Here is a 24,963-nt window from a genome sequence, read left to right on the forward strand (position 1 = left end):
TCTCAGAAATTAAATTTTATATGACCTATTATATTATATCCAGTTTTTATCGTACTTCTAGGCCGCTTTTAGTGGCTAGGTTAAACATGATAAAAGTCATATATAAAGAAAGAAAGAAATGTTTTATTTAACGACGCACTCAACACATTTTATTTAAAGTTATATGGCGTCAGATATATGGTTAAGGACAACACAGGTATTGAGAGAGGAAACCCGCTGTCACCACTTTATGGGCTACTCTTTTCGTTTAGCAGCAATGGATCTTTTATATGCACCATCCCACATACAGGGTAGTGCATACCACATATACCAGTCGTGGTGTACTGGCTGGGACGAGAAATAGCCCAATGGGCCCACCGACGGAGATCGATCTCAAACCGACCACGCATCGAGCGAGCGCTTTACCACTTGGCTACGGTCCCGCCCCTATTTCATATGATTTATCACAATTGCATTTTTATATTACAGGAAACCGATTGAGCATAAATCTCTTGCGTCATCACCTAGGAAAACAGCCCGTATGCCTGATGATCCTGCTGTCGGACTCGTCACCATCAAAAGAGAAAGGCTAAAGACTGACCAACAAAGACTTGCGGTGGAAAAGGAACGTCCAGAAGTTGAAAAATGTCACTTAGCTGTAGAAAAACAAAAACTGGCCGCAATAGAAAGCTGGGTTTATCTCTGTAAAACAAGGAGGAGATGGAAGTGATTCTGAAACAGCTTTATTATGTCTATTGTAATCTTGATTCGTTATCACAGTGTCCATGCTACTTGTATTTATGATAACTAATGGAATGTTCAGACAAAGCCACATTAGTTGTTGAAGTGCGCCAATAACAGTTGACTCCGGGTAGCTATTTCATGTCTTCGCAATTGATCGTCTCTAGCATCGTTGACTTCGTGATCTACCACCTCACCTTGTACGTCACTTGCGTCATCAATGAAGTCATTTGGGGAATCTGGGATCAACATATCTTTGCAAATGATCTCAAGAACAGCAGTTGCAACGATGACAAGGACACATCGCTCTGGAATAAATATCATGCATCTTCACGACTTATGTAGGCAGCGCCATCTTGATTTCCACACACCAAATGCCCTCTCACAGGAGCTTCTAGTGGTTTTATGAGCTCTGTTGTATGCGCTTTCTTGTCGTGATGCCGGCTGCAAGAACGGAGTCATTAGCCATGGTTTAATAGGGTATCCTGAATCCCCTAATAACATACCACCGTCAACTTGACCATTCTCTGTCATATCTTAAAACCATGAAAATTATAAAAGTCCATGCTCAGATGGTTTCTCAGCTGAATTTTTCAAAATGTTTTGGATTGATTTAGGACATTTTATAACCAGGGCCATCAACTATAGCTATTCTATTAAAGAAATGTCAAATGTACAAAAATTACATGTATTCCGAAAGTAAATAAACCAAAGGAATTTCTTAAAAACTGGAGACCTATAACTCTACTAAATTGCATTTATAAAATGGCTTCAGGGTGCATCGCGAACAGAATAAAGCTAACTTTGGACAAAATAATAGATAATGACCAAACTGGTTTTGTAAAAGGAAGATATATTGGAGAAAATATAAGACTAATACATGATATTATGCAATGTACCGAACTGAATAATATTCCTGGATTACTACTTCTTATAGACTTCGAAAAAGCATTTGATTCATTATCATGGTCATTTATAGACAAAGCACTTGACATTTTCAATTTTAAATCATCAATAAAAGATTGGATCAAAACATTTTATAATAATTCTATGTCAAGAGTAATACAAAATGGATTTCTATCTCAACCTATCATTTTACAACGGGGATGCAGGCAAGGCGACCCACTATCGCCATACATTTTTATTATATGTGCTGAAATCCTTGCAATTATTATTAGAAATAACCCAACTATTAAAGGCATAAATATAGATGGTGAAGAATATTTAATAGCGCAATATGCTGACGACTCATGTTTTATTCTAGATGGATCTACCGAGTCCCTTCGCAGTACACTAATGGAATTAGACTATTATGAACAGATTTCAGGCCTAAAAATAAATTATTCAAAATCAAAAGCTATATGGATTGGGAGCAAAAGGTTTTCTAAAGATGTTTACCACCATACAAGATGGAAATTGGACTGGGGCGCAACACAATTCAATTTACTTGGTATTAATGTTTTAGTAGATTTGGAAAATATTACTGAAGTTAATTATGAATCTAAAATAAAAGAAATGCAAAACTCCATGAAACTGTGGTCTATTAGAAAACTAACAGTTTTAGGAAAAATAGTTGTTTTTTAAACTTTAACAATACCTAAAATAACACTTCTTTTAATATCATTACCTAGTCCTGGAGAAACGATCTTAAAAAACTCAAATACGTTATTTTTTAAATTTATATGGCCGAATAAGCCTGAAAAATTAAAACGTGATTTAATAACTCAAGACTATAAAGCTGGAGGTCTTAAAATGATAAACTTAAACAATTTTATGACTGTCTTAAAATGCTCATGGCTACGAAGATTATTTATAAGTAATTCACAATGGGTAAACCTATTTAATTCGGTTACTGGTATAACAACAAAGAAGATATTAAAATACGGATATTTAACAAGATTTTTTTTTTTATTGCAAATAGATTTTGGAGAGATACCCTACTTAGCTGGCTAAAAACAGAGAAAGAACTTAATCCTCAAACCGTAGATGATATTTTATGTATTAATATTTGGCTGAATGATAGAATACTCATTGATCGTAAGCCATTTCTATATAAAAATTATTTCGAAAAAGGAATTGTTTTTATAAAGACCTTATAAGGTTCAAAAGGTGATATTTTAAAATATGATCAGTTCATAAAAAAAATACAATATATCCACCAATTTCATTAGCTATGCTTCGTTAACAAATGCAGTAAAAACGTACATATATAGTTTAGATGATTTGAAAGATAACAGATTTAAAATGGTGAATAACCCAATTCTTCCATTTAAACTTAATTTTTTATTAAAAAGACAAAGAGGATGTAAGGATATGTACAACTTATTAAACTCTAACTCCGTAACTCCAAAATCGCAAGCTAGATACACCAATCAAGGTTTTATCTTTTCATCAAGTGAATGGGCAGAATATTATTTACTTCCTTTTCAGAGCACTCAGGATTCAACATTAATATGGTTTCAATATAGACTAGTTCACCGAATCTTAGCTACGAACACTTTCTTATATATTATTCACTATGTTGAGTCAAACATGTGTACCTTTTGTAACAACCACCCAGAAACCATACCACATCTATTTTTCGAATGCAATAAAGTTCACAACTTATGGGTTGCAGTTCAAAACTGGATATTGACTGGTATTATAATTAATTTCAATGAAGATAATGTTATCTTTGGTATTATTAATAACGAAAAATCTAACTTCCTTAACTGGTTAATTATTAACATAAAATATTATGTTTATGGAACTAAGATACAAAAAAAATATTTAGAAATCAAAATCTGTTGAAGCAAAAGTTTGAAATAGAAAGATGTATTTTATATAAAAATTGCAAATACGAAATGTTTAATAAACAATGGGCTCCATGGGCTAATTTATTTAATGATAACGATTAAATGAAATATATGATGTTAGCTTAAGTTTGTTCTTGTCTATGGCTTGTTTGGAGATAGCGGAAAACAAGAAAAATAAACATACACCTCACGTATAACCTTATCTCGTCTTCTACCTCTTTCTCCTCTTTCTTATCCTCTCTCTTCTCTTTATAATATCCCAGATTAAACCAATTACATGTATGTATATTTACTACTCTTGACCATTCTCAAACAATACCGCAATTCCACTATTTCTCCATATCAATGCATCATGTGTTGCACCAGGCTATTTTGCCACGATGTCCAAGAAAACACCATTAGCTGACACTATGCACTGAACGTTGATAGCATGGTTTCCTTTGTGGCTGAAACAAATGTGTTCGTCACGTGGAGGACCTTGCACTGGGATGAGAGTTCCATCTAAGGCCCCGAGAACGTTGGGGAAATTTGCCAATTTAAAGAAATCTTCTTTTGTGTTTCTCATTTCAGCATCCGTGTAAGGGAATTTTACATGTACGTTCTGCAATTTGGTGACAATAGACTTTGAAACTGCGTGTGTGCACCTAGAAACGGAGTACCGGCTAATACCATTTACCTCACACGTTACTGCCTGAAAATGTCCTGTAGCATAATAACGTAGGGCTGCTACAATTTGTATCGACACCGGTAACGCACCACTTCTGCGTGTCTGTCTCTCGAGATCCATTTGCAATGTATTGCATAGATACAGTATTCCTCTCCTATCCATTTTGTATCTGTCTTGTAATTCTATGTCATCCATGTAATCAAGACGATTATTTCTATCCCTAAAAACTCTTGGCACCGTCTGTCTTCTTCTATAAGGGTCATTCCAAAGCATTACAACCATCGCAGTTGTCATTGTGCAGGCATCTTCATAAATCAAGGCTAATATTCGTTCCTCGTATTCAGCCTTGATGTCGTCAAGAAATCGTGCCACAAAATGCTTAAATTTCATTGGATGCGATGAGATCTGATTGCAACGAATCGCAACGCTACTTATAGATTCCCTTGTTATTGTAAACAAAGATGGCAGCGTCAGCGTCCGTGGAAACGTGTCGTGTTCGTCACGATATGTTAAAAAAAAAGTTTCGGCGGTTAATTTTTGATATTGCTTTCAAGATTGTCACATGTTACCGATGCTGTGATTGGTAGAGCGATGTCATCGTGTAAGGGACATAATCGGTGTTACAAATTTTCTTCCAATAGAGGTCGCTAGTAGTGGATATCAATAATCTTGACTACATGTATCAAGGCTGAATACGAGGAACGAATATTAGCCTTGATTTATGAAGATGTTGTGCAGGATGTCGAATGTTGACACCGAATCGTACGATTAAAACAATATTCCGTGTTTTTCATGCTCATCTACGATAAATATTTTACTTTACGACACTCTAACAACAGGGTAGGAAATGTTGTTAAAATAACGATATTGCTAGTAACTGACACCCGGAACGACACTTTCTGGCACATCAACTTTTCTTCCACGACGCCTTAACGATGTCGTCATGTACAACGATAGCTTCGGGAACATGGCCCCTGTATGGCCAGATATCATTTTATGTTTCTTTGTTCATCTAGTTTCCAAAAGTTAACAAAAATTTATATCTTTTAATTATTTTATCTTAAATTTGTATTTTGAAAAGTGACGCAAACTGTAGAATGACCCCAATACTTTTCTTAATACGTTCTACGTACGTCCATGCAGAAAAAAATTGTTTTGTTTAACGACATCACTAGTGCACATTAATTTATTAATCACTGCCTATGCGATGTCAAGCATTTGGTAATTTGACATATAGTCTTTGTGACGGTACATGCTCTTAATTTTTGTTTTCGCCTGTGGCGATATTAATTGTGTTAGAAGGCCGTGTGCAGTTCCAAATGCACTTAGCCCAGATGGGCAATTTGTTACGTAATGCCTTCGCGCGATCGGGCATTCTACTACACACCCAGCCCAGATGCGGAGCCATGTGGCCAGTAGTTACGTAATACCTCCGCGAGTACGGTTTTTACAACCGTGATTGGCGACATCCAGTCTGGCGATCTAAGAAAATATACCGACTCTGGAAGAGGTGGAATATCAGATGATAGGGGGAGGACCGCCTTGTACCCCCAGGCGATATTCTGATTTATAATAAATAGCTATGGTTGAGAGATATCGAGGAGAACCAAAAAGGAAGGCTTCCCGGGAACGTTGTCCGTTTGGACTTTGGTAAATATATTATTTCTGCTCTGTTGTATAACCTTGATGTGATTGATGTGACTTTAAATATTTTAATACTGTATTATACCAATATTCTTTAGACAGTGTCTTCGGTCATCTGACGAAGTAAATCGTAGACTTTTTGTTCTAACATTATACGAGTATTTGGTAATATAAAGCTTAGCCAGTCATCCTAGAAGACCTAGGTAAACTGTAGGTTATTGTCTTTATTGTGATAGGTACCAGTATTAATTCTGTGTTACAAGGTTACTGAATGAGTAGTTAGGGTTAATTAAAAATTAACCAGTTAGGAATAGTGTTGTAATTCCTTTATTAATTAAGTTCCCCTGGAAGCGACTCTCCATTATCACACGTGTGTGTGTTAGCGTTTCTCAATTATCACACGTGTGGGTGTTGTGTCACGGTGAAGTGATTAGCATATTGTGTAAACTAGACACCTAGAGATTAACTAATTAAGTGATCAGTTCTGGGTTGTTATTATTATTGTTATTAATTAACTACTGCGGCAGTACATTTGTCAGCGTAGGTTAATACAGATTCCAAAGTGTATTGTGTTTTTGTTGTGTTTTCTAGTGAACTAAACGTGCTATAATAATATATACTTTATATAAGATCGTATCTCTGATCATACCTAGACGAGCCATACTAGGGTTTAACCGCCCGTTACAGAGAGATCTAATAGATATACAGTTAGGAGAGATATTTTGATAACCGTGTTTTATTCAGTTACGGGTATTATAGAATCCCCGTGACAGTCTTAGAGAGGAAACCCGCTATTGTTTCCATTAGTAGCCAGGGATATTTTATATGCACTATCCCACAGACAGGATAACGTGTGCAAAAAATTAAGCGACTCTGTGACTGCGAAGTTTCCAGGGGAATTCGGGAAATATATTTTCGAAACGAAAATTCGCCTTGACCAGGGGGATTCGAAATCTGCTATATTTTCACATTAGCACTAATTTAAGGAATCTTTGTTTAGACAGGACAACAAATACCACGGTCTTTGATATATCAGTCGTGTGGCATTGGATGGGACGGGAAAGAACCCGATATATATATATATATATATATATATATATATATATATATATATATATATATATATATATATATATATATATATATACATATACATATACATATATATATATATATATATATATATATATATATATATATATATATATATATATATATATATATATATATATATATATATATATATATATATATACATATATATGTGTGTGTGTGTGTGTGTGTGTGTGTGTGTGTGTGTGTGTGTGTAGCCTACAAAGCCCATGTAGTGTTCAAGAAGGTGTTGGGGGTAGAATATGACTCCACCCCCTAAAACCTTTGCTCGTGACAGTTCAGAGCACAGTCTCCAGCACAATTTCCTGGACACGTATGATAATATATAAGATGGGCTATACAGCACTGGTTATAACAGTGAAGAGTATGGGGTTATACAAACTTCAGCTACCAAGGCCTCACACTGAACTATATTTAAAAAAATCCTTCAGTTACTCAGGTGTTCAGATATGGAATACAATACCCCTTCATATTAGACACCAGAAGTCAGTTGCGAACTTTAAATGCAGCCTAAAACAATATCCTAAAGACTCATGGACGTTTATTTGGCGTATTAGTTTTAATTCTATATAATAATTATGTTTTGAGATTTTAGTGTCAATATTACGCAATTAACAGATGTCTGTTTAATATACGATTTTTCTAGTCAATATGTATGTATGTATGCATTTATTATAATAGTGTAGTACTTAGTATACATGTATTTTTCTTTTCCAATGTTTCAATGTATTGCTGAGGGCCTAGTAGAAGATTAGCTTGTGCTAAACCTGTCACCCTCATTAAATAAAGTTATTATTATTATTATTATTATTATTATTATTATTATTATTATACTGGGCCTGTTCAATCATGGGACGATTTTTTCAACGAACTCCAGGTGAGCACTTCCAAATCCATTGTCGAGTCTGCGATCATTCCTGCAATATCACTTACCGAGAATAGCTCAGTATGGTTCCAATACAGACTGTGCGCTTCTGCCAACAAATTCGACCTTGACCTCGGTTAGAAAACAAACTGCGTCTTCGTGGAACTTGTAATCCGATAGAATTTTGGAAAGAAGGTAAAGGAGAGATAACGAGGTTGGAGATTTCTTCCTTACTGGGGGAAAACATGGAACCAATGATGTACTAAAGTACTGTGAAAAGGTGAGGGGAACTCGTTGTAAAGACTCACAGACTTTGTGTCTCAATGTAGCCTAGTGATGGTGTTACCGAGATTCAAGTCATAAATATATCTATATAATTATATAACACGCAAATCCTGCTGCAAAGTTATATTGCCACTATTATCAGTTTGGCCTATAAGATTTGTTCTTTTTTAGTAAATAAGGTCTTTTAAAATAATGTAGTCTCTATAGGTATAATTACACTTCTAATTTTAAAGTTCATAGACATTTTTGAAGCACTAAAAGACACGCATACTTGAATGTATTGTGCATGCGCGTGCGTGCATATATGCACGAATGTGCTCAATATAGTTTATTCAAATTATATTATTACATTAATTTCACTTATCATCTGAGGCATATATTTCAATATAAAATCTTGCAAATTTGAGCTGATATTATTGAAAAATACAATATTTATTTATTTATTTATTTATTTATAATTTTCAGATATTTTGCTTTATATTTGCTTTATAATAGTGTAAAAGTGTGTAAATATAAGAGTGTGCCCCCCCCCCCCCCTTTTTGGCACCTTCCTACGCCACTGCTATTTTAGTGTAAGTGCGAAGCAACTAGGAATCAGCTCGTTCGTTGTAGGAAAACTCTTTTAAACGATTCGTAGACATGGAAAACCAACATGGCGTAGTGTCTATTTCTGTATACGTCTGTAACGATCTTAGAAAAGTCTACAGATGTGAAACCCAAACCATGCGCCTTTTGTTTATTCTTTCCAGCTGGCACGCGCACTAGCTTCAAGTGTGTTGCGCAACTATTTGCGCAGTATAAGTCTGCAGTTTTAGCCGAGTTAAGAACGAATGGTGAAATGTGAAAGTTCTATATAAAAACAATTTTTTGGTGTAACATCACAACTAGCATCTTGTTGCTTATAATATTTTATTTCAGCATTATATAGCCGTGTGTTCTTGGTTTTGGGGGCGGGATCTAGCTATATCGGTAGAGCGCTCGCCTGAGTTCTTGGTTTTGGGGGAGGAATCTAGCTAAATCGGTAGAGCGCTCGTCCGAGTTCTTGGTTTTGGGGGCGGAATCTAGCTAAATCGGTAGAGCGCTCGCCTGAGTTCTTGGTTTTGGGGGCGGAATCTAGCTAAATCGGTAGAGCGCTCGCCTGAGTTCTTGGTTTTGGGGGCGGAATCTAGCTAAATCGGTAGAGCGCTCGCCTGAGTTCTTGGGTCGTAGGATCGAACCCCCATGGTGAACACATTCTCTTATTGTCCCCCCCCCCCCCCCCCTCACGTTTTCACCAGTGTCCCACGACTGGTATATAAAATGCCATGATATGTGTTGTCTGTAAAAGATCCCTAGCTGTTGATGGACAAATGTAGTAGGTTTTCTTTGAATTCTGCGTGTGACAATTTCACATTTATGACATTCAATAGCCGATGATGAATGAACTAATGTGTTAAACGTCCACATCCCCGTCTCAAACGGATTTTTATTTCTTCTAAGACCAACATACATACAGACCGAGCTAGCTGCGCTTTCATACTATTTTGTACTTTAATATTCATTAGTCGTTGTCGGTCAATATGCGTAGCGATTAGTTTACAACCTTATGTAGCTGTTGGAAGTAATGTGACTTCGAATAAACGATTTTACCACGATTCGGGCATTCTCGTTTAAAACCTCAAAAGTCTGGCAGAACTCAGCCTGTCTACCCAGCCCCTCAAAATAAATAAATAAATAAATAAAAAATAAACAAATAAAATAATGAAAATGTTCTTAATACTGAAAATTCTAAATACACATGTCTTACTAAATGGATAGCCGATGGATAATACACGTGACAAGTAGCAATTCCAAATATCCGTTTCCGTGGAATCGTTTTCTTACACATTATGTTTGGTTAGCGGCAGGCAGTGTCCGTTATTATTCAACTCTTGATAAATACCCCTTTCCTCTCAGACTCTCGTGATATCACCTGCCTCCTAGAGCGTTACGTAACCATTGATCGATCCCCAACCCCTTATAAAGAGTATCACGCTCTGCAATCCATTATTTTTGTCCCTGTAACACTATTTGATAACCATTCTTAGATTTTCTATTTATATTTTTGTTTTATTTTGATATAATAAATACTAAATTTATTTTTAAAACCTATAATGGACCATTTTTTATCATGCTTGGCTGCAGTTATTTTATTTATTAAAATGAGACAAAATCTTAGCCCCTCACCAACACTACCAATATTTCCCATGCTCCATCATCAGGGTTGAAAAAAATCATGATTTAAATTTTTTAATTTTTTTTAATCGGATTTTTTTTTTTTAAATCGGATTTAAAAAAGAATTTTAATCAGATTTATTTGATTTTTTTTTTTTTTTTAACTTTAATTTGGAGCTTCTGAAATGAATACTTGCTCCCTATTAAATACACGATTTGGAAGCTTCACTGCATTCTGAAAGGAAATGCCTCGAAAATGCATTTTGGGGATTATTGAGTTAATGTTTAAGTACTTGGTGTTTAGCCAGGATGGCTATATAAGGTGATTTGACACGTGAAGTCAGTGACTTCAAGTCACATCTGTTAGATCGGACTCTAGAGCATCCCCAAATTCGTCCAATTTATCACATTGAAGCAGAGTGGCTTCACTTGACACCTTCTATTGTGTTGATCTCCCAGGATCATCCCAATCATAGATTTGGGGGAATTGTCACTGATCAGTATGACTTGTTAGACTACATGGTGTTGAAATCTAATTGCAATTCAATTATAAATACATGTAAAAATAATTATCTAGCGTAAGTAACAATTGATTTTAAATAACACTTCATTTTTTGTACTGCAAGTTAATTGATAAATCACATGTTTACAAAATAATCAATAAAAATAAATGCAATAATCATAAAAATCAAATGAAACGTAATAAAAAATTTAAAAATCGAAATGCATGATTGTTTTGATTTTTTTGCAGTGATTTAAATCAATGATTTAAATCAAACAACTCTGTCCATCATTGCATTTTTCGATGTGTGGGGGTAGGGGTGAGGGTCGGTGGGTTTCCAGAGTTTGAGGAGAGTGTGTATCCGCAGAACCCCCTTGGATCCTCGTCTGACTGTTTTATAAATGCCGTACAGTGCACACTCATGTAATAATCTAGTTTTATTCCATCGGGTTTTAATTGTTTTCAAGACAGAAGACGATTATAGCGATCTCCAAGCTGTCGTTGATTGGCGGTTGATAACCAACAAGATATAATACCTGGATATAGGTATGAATTACCTCGTACGTTTTGACTAATAAATGTTATAACTTCTCAGAGGCGGATCCAGAAAAATAATTGCGCCCCCCCAATGACTGTCAATCTGGGGGTTTTCTTGACGAGATGCAACCCATCTCGTCCCTATAAGCTGTGCACCCAAACGACCTTAACGAGGCCACTCACGTGGACATATAGATCGGATTTTAAACTGTTAGACCTTCGTTTAAAATTTATGTCGAAATTACTTTCTTTTTTTAATATTATTAAATAGTCCGATCCTTTCTTCTTTCTCATATTTATTTTTGGACTGTCCTTCTAAAATGCTCCAAATTATATAAATATTCGGCTAGTCAATTCTTTTTATTTTTTATTTTATTTTTTCTTAAAATTCTAATAACTTTTTTACTAATTGCTATTTTCAAAATTCTGGCCATTTTCAACTCTATCCCCCCCCCCCCCCCCCCCCCATCCCTGTCAGGCCACCGATCCTATCGGAGGTCGGACTCTGGATGGGCGTGTTCGAAACCCTAGTGGTATATGAGCACGTTAAACTAGTTGTCTATCTATCTAGCTATCTATCTATCTATCCCTGACATTTTTTAAATAAAGGTTCTCAGAGACGCGTTTTTAGATCAATTTAGTGTTGTATATTCTGGACGATGACGTCATTAAACTGGGGCATTTCAAAGGGGCGGGAATCTGGATCCGCCAATGAACCCTGGACATCACAGAGAACTTGACGGAGCACTGTAGTCTACAGTATAGGTGCTAGTGGGGAGGGGGGGGGCACTCCCTCTTGGGCTCTTCTGGATCTGCCTCTGTTTTAAAAACATTATTTCAACACATAAACGTGTTATATATGTATTAAAAAGTTTAGTATGCGTTGTTTAAAAAAACACTAATTATCGCAGCGCCAAATTATTTAACATATCAACTAACAAAAATTGAATGAATATTTTCCACTGTAGAATGCCAATCCATGTGTTCTTTGTCTAATGTTATATTAACCTCATCCCATCATCCCGCGTTTTAGGCTCTCCAGTTAGAACTAATGTATTAATAAAACACTTGTTAATGACTACAGTTCCAATATAGATTACTAATATTGTAATACGCTTACAAACGTTCTAACCAGTGATTGGGTTTTTTCAAATCAAGCACCCGTTGGATGTATTCTGCCCTTAGGAGCTTTTAAATTGTAAACGCTTTAGTGTATTTAACGTTTTCTGTCTTTTTAATTACCAGGTACCCCCCCCCCCCCCACACACACACACACACTCACACACAATCCATCCACAGGCACCAACGGTTCTAAACCAGTAGACAACTTATTTGTTTGTTTACTTGCTTGTTTGTAATGATTAATTTATACTAGAAGTATAGTTCAAAATTCTATATCTGGTTGTTTTTGTTTGATGGTGGTTGTTTTGTTGTATGTTTTGTTTCTTGTATGTTTGGTTGTTTGTTGTTGTTGTGGGGAGGGGGGGGTGGGTTGTTGGGTTTTTGTTGTTTTTGTTTGTTTTTTGGTGGGTTGGTTTTTTAGGGGGTATGCTTCAAAGTGTGTATTAATTAAACGCATACACGGTTCATTTCTGTCTAGCAATAAACAAAATGCATTTTGTAAAATATGGATTGTAAAAATTACATTCACTTGGAATACCAAACATACTGGTCTACGGCAGAGACAAATTCCACATAATATCAGGATTCTCCACAAACTGATTTTCGTAACACTTCCGTCTAGTGCCATACACAGTTTGTTTGTGTTTATCGCTTCTGTTTTTCTCTCAGTTTATGTCCGTGCTAGTATCCAACTAAGATTTAAGCTCACTGTTCTAGGCACACACTTCATCTATCTGTGACGTCTGTTCGTGACAGCAGTTAATGGATAGTTGTTAGATTTAACCACCGTGTAAGTCACCGAGGCTATAGTGTCATTGTTAGATATTTTCGAGATGATACGAACATATAATACTATTATCCTGTTCAATTATTTAGACCCAAAGTTTTTTGCAAATGTTACGTTTATGTCCTATTCGTTTTCTTTGCATTTACATGAAAACAAACCCAAACCCCGACAGGTTTTATATACAAATCATCATATAAAATGCACGAAGTTGACTTAATTCCACTTTTTAAAAATCTCTGTGTCTTTTGAATGCACGTTATTTCGCCTATAAATAACTACGGTCATTTGCATATCAAAAGCATCATTCTATAGTGCGTTTCAAACTAATGTTCGGTTCTATCGTCCTATCCGCACAAATCGTAGTATGACCTATATTTAAGAAAATATCTGTAAACATAAAGCAGGCGCGGATTCAGGTGGGGAGTTCAAGTGACAAAACCTCAGTTTGAAAAAAAAATATGTATCAAATATTATAATTATATTGTGGAATACATAAGCGCGCGCGCTGAAGGGAGAGAGAGAGAGAGAGAGAGAGAGAGAGAGAGAGAGAGAGAGAGAGAGAGAGAGAGAGAGAGAGAGAGAGACGTCATTTATGTAACGACGCACTCAACATATTTTAATCTATGGTTATATGGTTATAGGGAGAGAGAGAGAAGAATATGGTATGCATGCGATTGGTGGAGGTGTGACCCTCTGCACAACCCCAACCCCACTTAAGGCTTCTTTTGTATATGGAGCGGGACGTAGCTCAGAGGTAAAGCGTTCGCTCATGGTAGTTCGACTAATCGATCCCACATGGTGGACCCATTAGGTTGTGTCTAGTCCCAGCCTGTGCACCACAACTGATGTATAAAGGCTGTGGTATGTGCTATCCTGTCTATGGGATGGTGCATATAAAACGTCCCTTATTGCTTATCAAAATTGCTTATCGGAAACAGTGGCCCATGTGGCGGTAGCGAGTTTCTTTCTCACTGTCATAATGCTCCTTAACCGTTTTGTCTGACGCCACATAAACGTATATCAAATGTGTTGAGTGTGTCGTTAAATAAACATTTCTCTCGTATGTATGTGTAGTCTATATGCATTTCTAGTCGATTAGTTTATAGGTTGTTAGGTTGTTTGATAGTGAATGATATGGAAATAAATTGTTTTTGGTGTTAAAGAGTTCATGCATACATTAAAGTAATACTCCTGATGGGTATGGAGAAATAACTTAATCAGTCGACGAACTCATTTCTTCATCACTATCTTCGTTAAGGGGGACTATCACAGGGGGTATTTTATTTCTTATAAAACTATTTTGTTTTCTAAAATCTTCTTCGATCTTTATTACATGTTTAACTGCGTCAGAGAAGTGTGTAGGTGTGACAGAGTTCAATGCATGTGCAAGTTCTCTCCGCACCGTGGTCATTTTACCATCATTATGACGAGCTATGTGCCCTTTGACTTGACTCCAGATCAGTTCTATCGGATTGAGTTCAGAATGTCTTGGCGGCAGTCTTAGACACAAGTGCCCATGGTGTTCAGCAATATCATCAGTAACAAATTGCTTTGCACATTTGTTACTTTTCACAAGTTCATAAAGAACTGGCTTTGTCATGTTACTCTCAAAAGGTATATTTTTGTTTCGTAGCCACGACTGAATTTCTTCCTTTTTAGCGTTTAGTGCAGGACATCGTGTAATCTCAGTTAATTTGTTGTGTTAGCTTGCGTTATCCATGACGATAACAGAAGGTTCTGGTAGAGAAGGCATAAGTTGTTCTTCAAACCATTTGATGAAATTGTCATGATTCATCTCACCATGATAGTCTCCGTCTGTTTTTTTAGCCTCAAAGATCAATTCACAGCCATCTATCAATCCATATTTATCACAGCCAGCATGACAAATAATAAGTCTTTTTCCCTTCCCAGTCACCGAACAGAGTTTAGGAACTCGATCAGCAGCGTCTGATTTCGGCAGGTGATTGGCGGTACTTGTGCCCGGGTGGATATCTGTCCAGTGGTGGGATGTTGTGTGGCTGACATTCACCCAGGTCTCATCTTGATACACTATTAAATACCCCTGTTCTCGTAAACTGGATATTTCATGGAGATAGGACAGTCTCCTGTCTGATATATTGGCGTCCTCAAAAATCACTTTTCCGGTTGTAGACATATGTTGGTATTTAAAATCGAGGTCATGGAGTGTTCTTCGTAAAGTTGATATGGATATGTTGATCCACATTCCTCCCTTAAAGCCACGTTAATCTTATGTAATGTAGGTAATTCGCCCTCTCTATAAAATCTGTATACTCGTCGTCTAATAACATCTTTATCAAATAAATCGATGAGTTTTCGGTCGCGTTTTTCAACAGTGATTTCTGTGCTTGGATTCGTAGAGCTTAGATTTTTCACAGTTCTTTTTACTGTTGAAACCGAAACTTTAAGTGCAGCGGAAACTCGATCGACAATTCGATAAGAAGCATACCTAGGTCTACCGCGCTGATATTCATCTTCAAAATAATCGAAAACGTTCTTAATACACGATTTTACATCAACTGAAGTGTTTTTCGATTTACCCATATTTTTCCTCAAATAACAATAACAAGAATGTCGACTAATACATTTTCAATGAATTTATATACCCTACCTAACTTGTATTTTACGTGGTTTACACATTGCTACAATAGCACGTGCAGTCATAGATCGAAATAATGATGTTATTGACCAAGCAATGCTATCGTATTTTGAACATTCAGGGCTGTGTCTGCGGGATGAAAAAGTGGTTGAACAATAGCCCTTTGGTTTTTCGCATTACAAATGTAACACCCCACCCCCAAACCCCAGCCCCTAGCACCACCCTAAATACTATATATATATATATATATATATATATATATATATATATATATATATATATATATATATATATCCCAATTTAGAGGCAAATTAAATAACATTTGTATTATTATTTGATGTTGGTGGCCTTTGACATTTTATCCCCCCCCCCGGTCTTCTGGGTCCGGCCCTGCATTAAATTTATTTATAAATTTGGAAAGCACATTCCTGCGGTGTGTGAGGTGATTTGTGTTTATTACTGTGCTACACCTCAGTTGTGTTAGGTTAGGTATGGTATGCTAATATATAATTGATATAATAAAATAAAAATACATAATACATTAGCTAAATATATTAAATATAATGCACCTACAAGAAAGGGTTACATGTTCTGTTTGTTTACATCTATGTTTAACGGAAAGATTAGACAATGCTGTTACACACTGCAAAACAATAATAACCTTGATTGAGTGAAACAAGTTATAATGGCCTTCACGTAGCCTCAGATCCCAATGTTTTGATATGCAAATGACCGTAGTTATTTATAGGCGAAATAACGTGCATTCAAAAGACACAGAGATTTTTAAAAAGTGGAATTAAGTCAATTTCGTGCATTTTATATGATGATTTGTATATAAAACCTGTCGGGGTTTGGGTTTGTTTTCATGTAAATGCAAAGAAAACAAATATCGAATAGGACATAAACGTAACATTTGCAAAAACCTTTGGGTCTAAATAATTGAACAGGATAATAGCATGTAAATCCGCAGACCCATAGGTTAGGTATTAAGCAATGTGAAATAATTTTGGCAATTACAGGGGTTTTTTTTACCGTTAACTTAGCCTACACATTACTTACAACTTTTTGGCAAATCTAACCTGGTGTTTCTAGTAACTCACAATTATTAATTTTATGTAAAACTAAAAATGATAGGCTTCCTACGTTGGAAAGTTAACCATTATTTTCAAACTAACCATTATTTTTTCTTATTTATGGCTATAGATCAATTACAAACTAAAATGTCGATATCAAATCAAATTTGTATATTTTCAGGGACAATTGGTACTCCAATAGTCCGTTTTAGTGTGGTTTACAAAGTTATCAAAATAAGAACTTGCTATTGCATGCAATGTGTTTCATTTGTAACCTTTTAATAACATTTACTAAATGTGACAGGAAGACAATGTGTTTGTATATACTAGTAAATATCTACTTAAAACTATTGATACTGTGTTACCTAGACAGTTGGCTGGCTTATTTGACTGACTGGCTGACTCCCTGACTGATTGGCTGATATCCTGACTGACATCCTGACTGACTGGCTGACTGACTGACTTTATAGACTGACTTTCTTACTCGAATGATGGCTAGTTGGGTATTTAGCGGATGAACTGGTAGGTTAATACCGTTTTAAATTTTACAGCAAATTAAGAAAAACACTTTATCATATTTTCATCATTCATTCTTGTTCGTTTTCTTTACAGATGTACGAAGAACTGTTTGAGTTTATGCTAGCGATCCACAAGCTCCACCAGACTGCTGACAATCCTGGCGAGTCATCTGCTTCTGATGACGCCAGGGCTGCAGGTCACGACAGCAGGGACGAGGGCGAAGACGACAAGTGGACGGATCTGCCTGACGTCATCCTAGAGAACATCTTCACGAGGCTGTCCTACAAAGACCGGCACCACGCCTCGCAGGTCTGCTCGAGATGGAACGCGGCATTCTATGCGCCAAAAGTCTGGGAGACCTTCACCTTGTATAGCGGCACGCTGACCAGACAGGTCTTCAAAACGGGCGACGTCAACCAAAAGGAACTGAGCGCCAGGAAAGCACAGCTGTGTCTGGGACGAGTCGGATACCTGATCAAGAACATGACCATCACCGCAATCGATAACTTTTTTGACGTGTATGAGTTTATCCGGATACTTATCCAGTTCATTCTGCACTACGACGAATTCCCGTTGCCCTTGCTCCACACGTTCGACTTCACGTTTGCCTGTGAGTTCAGGGGTCTCTCCGGGGTGATTATTCATGGTACTGGAGGTAAGATACTGGAAATTCTTAAGACGCTGCTCCGCAATCTTCAAAACTTGAAGCATCTCAAACTGAGGCAGCTGCTTCTGGATACGGAAGAGGTATCGGGTCTGTTTGACGCTGTTGCCAATAATCTGGAATATACTCTGGAATCTATGGAAATCCTTAACTGTACGAAAATTCCTTTTCCGGTCTTTGAGCTGTGTCGATTTTCGAGTCTCTCGCAACTGACTATAACCACACAGCATCTGAATGATGACATCGTCCTGGAGCTTGGACTGAACGGTTTGTCGAGACTGGTCATCGTGCAGGACAGGTACACGGCTGTAGCGCAGCCCGTGTCCAGGGAATGTTGGGGTCATCTTAAGGAGGTGGCGCCACTGTTGAAAGTCACGCTGGAGCTTCGAGGTCCTGCGAAACACGACCTCCTCATTCAGCCACGAGCTCCCGTCGATACCATCATCGTCTCCTCGCCATATTCCAAGATGTCTCCCGCTGTTGCAGATTCCATAGTTACCAACTATCAAGACACCCTGGAAGCTGTGCTTCAGAAAAGCTTACCTAGAATTCATGGCTCGAGGTCATTTCATGACAGAAATGATGTGTGTTTTCTGGACTTCGTTCGAAGATGTTCCAAGTTGCATACCCTTGCGATAAGGGAGAGAATTTCAACAGCAACAGTCTTGCTTTTGGCAAAGGGAGGTAAATCTCTGAAGAGTTTGATGCTTAGGGAGAATGCGTTGCTGAAGAAATGCGATTGGCCGAAGTCGCCTGAATGGTCCGATCAGTTTTACCAGTGGCTGAAGAAGTCGAGCACGTCTTTCGAACTGACCAACAGGGAGGTTTCAAACATTTTTGGATATGAGTGGAAACCTTTGAAAGATAGGGAATTCAAACAGAATTATTGGTGGCATGATGTTAACTGAAATTTTACGACCAATTACCCTGGTTGTATTCGGAATTGTGGGCGATTTTTGATCTGGACTCATTATACCAAACTGTTGAACTCTGCTTGTCTTTCTTGCTTTTATTTTCTCATATGCTGACCAGGTTATGCCAAAATGCTGTTCTGTAATATGTTGTTCCTGGTTTTACCTGATTTATACGGTTTACATATTAATCTGTTCGCGAATGTATTGCAAACAAAGCGTGCATGGACGCGGTATGCGCTTATGTTAGACATTAGGCTTTGATTTTATTGTATATTTTCGTGCTTATGTCCAAGAAACGTTGGTGGACCCGTCGTTTTGTTTCCTCATCTAAATCAGTACCCGCAAGTGATATATCGAAAGCCGTGGTATGTGATGTTCTGTTTTGGTTCTGTTCGATAGGAGTAGCCTATGTGACGTAGTTTTTTCTCTAACTATCTAGACCAAGTGTCTAAATAAGCACACCGAAGACACCATAAACACGTTAATCAAACCTATTTTTTCTTTTCTTGTCATGACAAGTGTTTTCCCGAGAACGTTTACCCAAATACCGGCTTCAACTAGAATTAGTTAACTGCTAAATTATATGGTATTAAACCATATGTCCGTGGTATGTCCGTGCGCATATTAGAGCTCTTTCTGCTAATTGATAAGATTAGTTCGTGTGTCTAGCATTGATCACTAGCCTATTTTTTGGACAGACGGCTCGGGCACAGGGTCTAGCTCAGTCGGTAGAACACACAGCGGGTTGTGGGATCGAGTAGACCCATTCTCTGATTGTGTTCCCCATCGCAACCAGTGACCCATAACTGGTATATTAAAGACCGTGGTATGTGTTCTGTATGTTTGAAAGTGCATCCAGTGACTCATAACTGGTATATCAAAGACCGTGGTATGTGTTCTGTATGTTTGAAAGTGCATCCAGTGACCCATAGCTGGTATATCAAAGACCGTGGTATGTGTTCTGCATGTTTGAAAGTGCATCCTGTGCTGCTAATGTTTCCTCTTTGACTATATGTTAAAAACAACCTAAGGTTTGACGTCCAATAGCTGGTGATGATTAATTAATTAATGTCTTCTAGATAGTCTAAAAAAAAGTATTGAACAAAAATAATACAAAGTACATAAATGTCTTTTCAAATCTTTGGTGATTCAGGGTCGTCGGAAGCAATTAAAAGTCGGTATGGCCATTAAAGCAATGTATATGATGAGATCTATACTATGCGAGCGCCATAGGAAGAGCCAAAAAACGTTCCTGGCCAAAAAAGTGGTACGTCTGTAGTATTTAAATTCAAACCTACTGGTTTGAAATTACCTGTTAGTTTTAGGACTGACTGACAACTGTACAAGTGATAATGTGTCACTTGTTTAACAGCACAACGAGGCTGTGCACCTATATACGTGTTACTAGCTAACAATGTTGGTGGTCAACCTGTGGTGATTGTTTTGCATGGTAGTTGTGAAGAGAAAGTACTCCCTAAACTAGCAGTCACGTAGCCCTCTCCATATTTTTGTATAATTCCATTTTATAGTTACTATTTTGTAATAGGCGTCTGGATTGGTTAAAATGCTATCACGTGATCTAAAAACAAAAACACCCAAAAAACTCTCATTCTTCCATGAACATGAAAACTGCACTTTTTCGGTAAACAAATAAAAACAGAATGTTATTACCGGAACTACTTTTTATCACTTACGTCAACAACGGAATCCCCGAGGATTCCATCGTTTCTATTTTTATCCCAATATCGTCTGCGCTGTGAGTGACAGTGACAAACTGACAGACGACAATCACAATGTCGGATGACAGACACGAACGTTTTGATGGAGACTTTACATTAAGCCACCATAATTCAGGCTTTAAACGACTCCGGTTTTGAACTGAGACAGATAATGTATATGACAGGTAACAAAAATAAAGTTTATATTAGAAGTTATAGCAGAGAATGTTTAACAAATCAAAAGAGAGACATGAGCGCAGCTCTGTCACATTTGACAAAAACACCAAATCGACAACTTACACGCGCGAAAACACATACGCCTTCGTGCACAATTACGCGACCTGTCCTTTCCGAGAATAATATCACACAATCACAAACCTCCTCTGAAATCCACACACACACAGTAATACTGAAACCACTTTATCCCTTTCAAGTCAGTCTTCACATTCACTTGTCACTACTTCAACTTTTGACAACTGCAATTTTAATATAGGCCCTAGTAATTGATAAATCTCCTAAATACTTTGACGTTCTCCCTTATGTTAATTAGTTCAAAATTCATACTCTAACCGCTTTACAACAAATTTTACATTTAAGTATATAGATCGTACAATTCTTAATTAATTATCGCGCTACGCTAATTCTTAAATGTTTCACAAAATATATTCCGACATAGAAATGGTATTAAACTGCATAGAGTAAATAATGATGGTGTGCATCCATACGTTTGGTTCGTACTGGCTTTAACCCAAATAGCCCAGTGTGGCCAGCACAACGTGCTTGAACCTTATTGGATATAAGCATGGAAATAATTTTAACTTAATGAACATTCATTAAATAAATGGGATTAAGCTGTATTTTTCTATTTTGTTTTTGATGTGTGTGTTTAGTGTTAACCTTGATTTTCTAGTAATGTACAGCTGATGATTCTATTTTTTCTAGTCTCAGTAATTTTTTGTCCGACTTTCAGTATTGTGTCAACTTCCAACATTTTATAAATGTTTCTATAGAAATAAAGACTGTTTTATAACAAATACGTTTTACCTGTGTTTTTGGTGTTTTATTCATACACATTTGCTTTAAAGTGATTGTCCCGAGCTTTCCGCTAGTAGATCCTTTTTAATGACGAGTGTCGTGATCAGGCCGTATCTATGCACAATGCAGAGTCGAAAGAGTATTTGACATAATAGTGGTTGATTCCACGAATCGCTATCTAGTGCCTCGTCTATGGGAGGATAGCGATAGTGCTAAGATCACCTAAGTGCATACGGTATATATGCACTTAAGTTGATCTTAGCGCTATGATCGCTTCGTAAGACGGGGACGCAGATTGTAATTTAGTAGTGGTAGTGGTAGTAGTAGTAGTAGTAGTGGTAGTAGCAGATGTAGTAGTAGTAGTAGTTGTTGTAGTTGTAGTAGTAGTGATAGTAGTAGTAGTGGTGGTAATAGTGGTGGTGGTGGTGGTGATGGTAGTAGTAATAGTAGTGGTGGTGGTGGTAGTAGTAGTAGTTGTTGTAATAGTAGTAGTAGTGGTGGTGGTGGTAATAGCAGAAGTAGTAGTAGTTGTTGTTGTAGTAGTCGTAGTAGTGGTAGTAGTAGTAGTGGTGGTAAAAGTAGTGGTAGTAGTAGTAGTGGTTATGGTAGTAGTATTAGTAGTTGTGGTAGTAGTAGTAGTAGTAGTAGTAGTAGTAGTAGTAGTAGTAGTAGTAATAGTAGTGGTAGCGGTAGCGGAAGTTGTTGTTGTAGTGGTAATTATTAAAAGTATAATAGAAGTATAATAATAGAAGTAAAAGTAAGTGGTGGTAGTAGTAGTTGTGGTTGGTGGTGGTAATAGTAGTGGTGGTTGTAGTAGTAGTAGGTGGTAAAGTAGTAGTAGTGGTAGTGGTAATAGTAGTAGTAGTAGTGTGGTGGTGGTAGTAGTAGTAGTAGTAGTAGTAGTGGTAATAGTAGTAGTAGTAGTAGTAGTAGTAGTGGTAGTGGTGGTAAAAGTAGTAGTAGTAGTAGTAGTAGTAGTGGTAGTGGTAGTAGTAGTAGTAGTAGTAGTGGTAATAGTAGTAGTAGTAGTAGTGGTAGTAGTAGGAGTGGTAGTAGTAGTAGTAGTAGTAGTAGTGGTGGTGGTGGTAGTAGTAATAGTAGTGGTAGCGGTAGCGGAAGTTGTTGTTGTTGTTGTGTTAATTATTAAAAGTATTAATAGAAGTACTAATAGTAGGAATAGTAGTGGTGGTTGTTATTATTATTATTATTATTATTATTATTATTATTTGTAGATGGAATCTGATCAGATTGTCAAACCAAACAAATCCAGTAAGAAATGGCGTCTTATCCGCCAGTCGACGGAGCCGTCCAATGGGAGCGCGTACGAGTATGAGGACGCGGACTTGGATGAGATGTATGGGCGGTGGATCGAGCTGCCTGACATGCTGCTGGAGGAGATTCTGGCGCTGATCATCCCCAAATACCGCCACGAGGCTTCCCAGGTCTGCAGGCGCTGGCACCAGACGTTTTATGCGACCAGGGTGTGGGAAACGTTCACGCTGCTGGAGCGAACTCTGACCAAGAAAACCTACAGCATGTACAAAGGCTGGACTCGGGAGCTGTGTGGGAGAAAGGCACAGGTGTGTTTCCTCCGCGTGGGGTCGCTCTTCAAACGCATAGTGATCACTCCTCTGAGCGATTTCTATAACCTCTACGAGTTCCTAAGAGTCCTGAACTGCTTCTTTGTCTTCTACGACCACTTCCCGATGCCTCTGCTGCATACGTTCGAGTTCACCTTTGCTTGCGAGATCAGAGAACTCACCGGTGTTAGCATCTATGGAACTGGAGGGCAAATCCTGGATATACTGAAGGCTGTTGTGGGCAATATGAAAAATCTGAAACACTTGAAGCTGAATGACCTACTTCTCGACGTGAACGAAGTGGCAGGACTTGTAGAAGCTGTTCTCAGCAGCAGCAGAGATTGTCTGAGGACTTTTGAGCTTCTCAACTGCTCGAAAATTCCTCATCCAATTCCAGAACTGGCGCAGTTTACCAACTTATCGAGACTCACCGTCAGTGCGCAGCACTTGGATGAGGAGTCCCTTCTTATGATCGGTGGAATAGGCCTCGCTCATCTAAGCATCGTTCAAGATCCTTACACGTGTGAAGCTGAACCAGTCTCTTCTGACGCCTGGAAACTCGTAAAGGAAATGGCGCCAAAGCTTAGAGTGACTTTGGAGATCAGGGGCTCGTTAAGAAAGACCCATATAATTCAGCCGTACGCCCCCGTGTCTAGAATCAAATCTTCGTCACCTTATTCTACCCTGACTCCAGAATTCGCCAACAAGCTAGTGATGTATTACCACAAGACAATGGAGGTGTTTGACCAAAGAAGGCTTCCTCGGCTCCACGGATCGCGGTCGTTTCATGACAGAAGCGACTCCTCGTTCGTCTTTCTCCTCAGACGGTGTCCGCGGATACACACGCTGATCATACGAGAACGAATCTCAACTGCCACTCTCCTTTTGTTGATGACAATTGGTAAAAATCTCAAAAACGTGCTGGTGAGAAGGAACGCTCTCATCAAGAAATCCGATTGGCCAAAAGCTGATGATTGGAGTCCCGAATTCTACCAGTGGTTGAAAACGAAGTCAAGGTCATATGATGACGTCAGTGCTGAAGTTAGCAAGATTCTGGGTTACCCATGGCGGCCATTACGGGATGAGGAGTTTAAGTTCATGTAAAAAAAAGAAAATAGAATTCAATTTATGCGTAATTGGGTAAATCTCAAATTGTGAATCTACGTAAAATATACAATTCCAGACTTTTCTTTTGTTATGGTACTAAGATTCAAAATGTTTTATTATAATCAAGAATTTGTGAAAAATAAACAATTGCAGGATGCTTTTCTGTGCTTAAAGCAAAACAAAGATTCGAAATGTACAGACAAGGTATCAGATAAGTTGGTAACAGTGCGGTATAGTTAGAGAGTTGCTAAAATGACTGGTGTAAGAGTTTAGTAAAAGTAGTTTTTATAAAACATAATCCTGATAATTTTAAGGAATTTAAAAAAAGAAGATGTTAACAAAATGTAAAAAGAGCTTGAAACTGAATGGTCAGATTCATAAGCCTGGGAAGGAAGGAAATGTTTTATTTAACGACGCACTCATCACATTTTATTTACGGTTATATGGCGTCGGACATATGAATAAGGACCACATAAATATTAAGAAAGGAAACCCGCCGTCGCCAC

At 37.5% G+C, this 24,963-nt stretch overlaps 2 protein-coding genes across 2 annotated transcripts; both read left to right on the forward strand.

The window, feature by feature from the left end:
• The first annotated feature begins 861 nt into the window (after window positions 1-861).
• On the forward strand, window positions 862-20,638 carry LOC121374788. Its single transcript, XM_041501898.1, has 3 exons — window positions 862-1,061; window positions 4,086-4,092; window positions 17,533-20,638. The coding sequence occupies exons 1-3, from the start codon at window positions 862-864 to the stop codon at window positions 19,009-19,011; spliced, it is 1,686 nt and encodes a 561-aa protein (XP_041357832.1). The 3' UTR covers window positions 19,012-20,638.
• Window positions 7,991-24,963, forward strand: LOC121376197. Its single transcript, XM_041504015.1, has 2 exons — window positions 7,991-8,084; window positions 23,003-24,963. The coding sequence occupies exon 2, from the start codon at window positions 23,003-23,005 to the stop codon at window positions 24,452-24,454; it is 1,452 nt and encodes a 483-aa protein (XP_041359949.1). The 5' UTR covers window positions 7,991-8,084; the 3' UTR covers window positions 24,455-24,963.

Source organism: Gigantopelta aegis, chromosome 6 (genome assembly GCF_016097555.1).
Source record: "Gigantopelta aegis isolate Gae_Host chromosome 6, Gae_host_genome, whole genome shotgun sequence".
Taxonomy (NCBI): domain Eukaryota; kingdom Metazoa; phylum Mollusca; class Gastropoda; order Neomphalida; family Peltospiridae; genus Gigantopelta; species Gigantopelta aegis.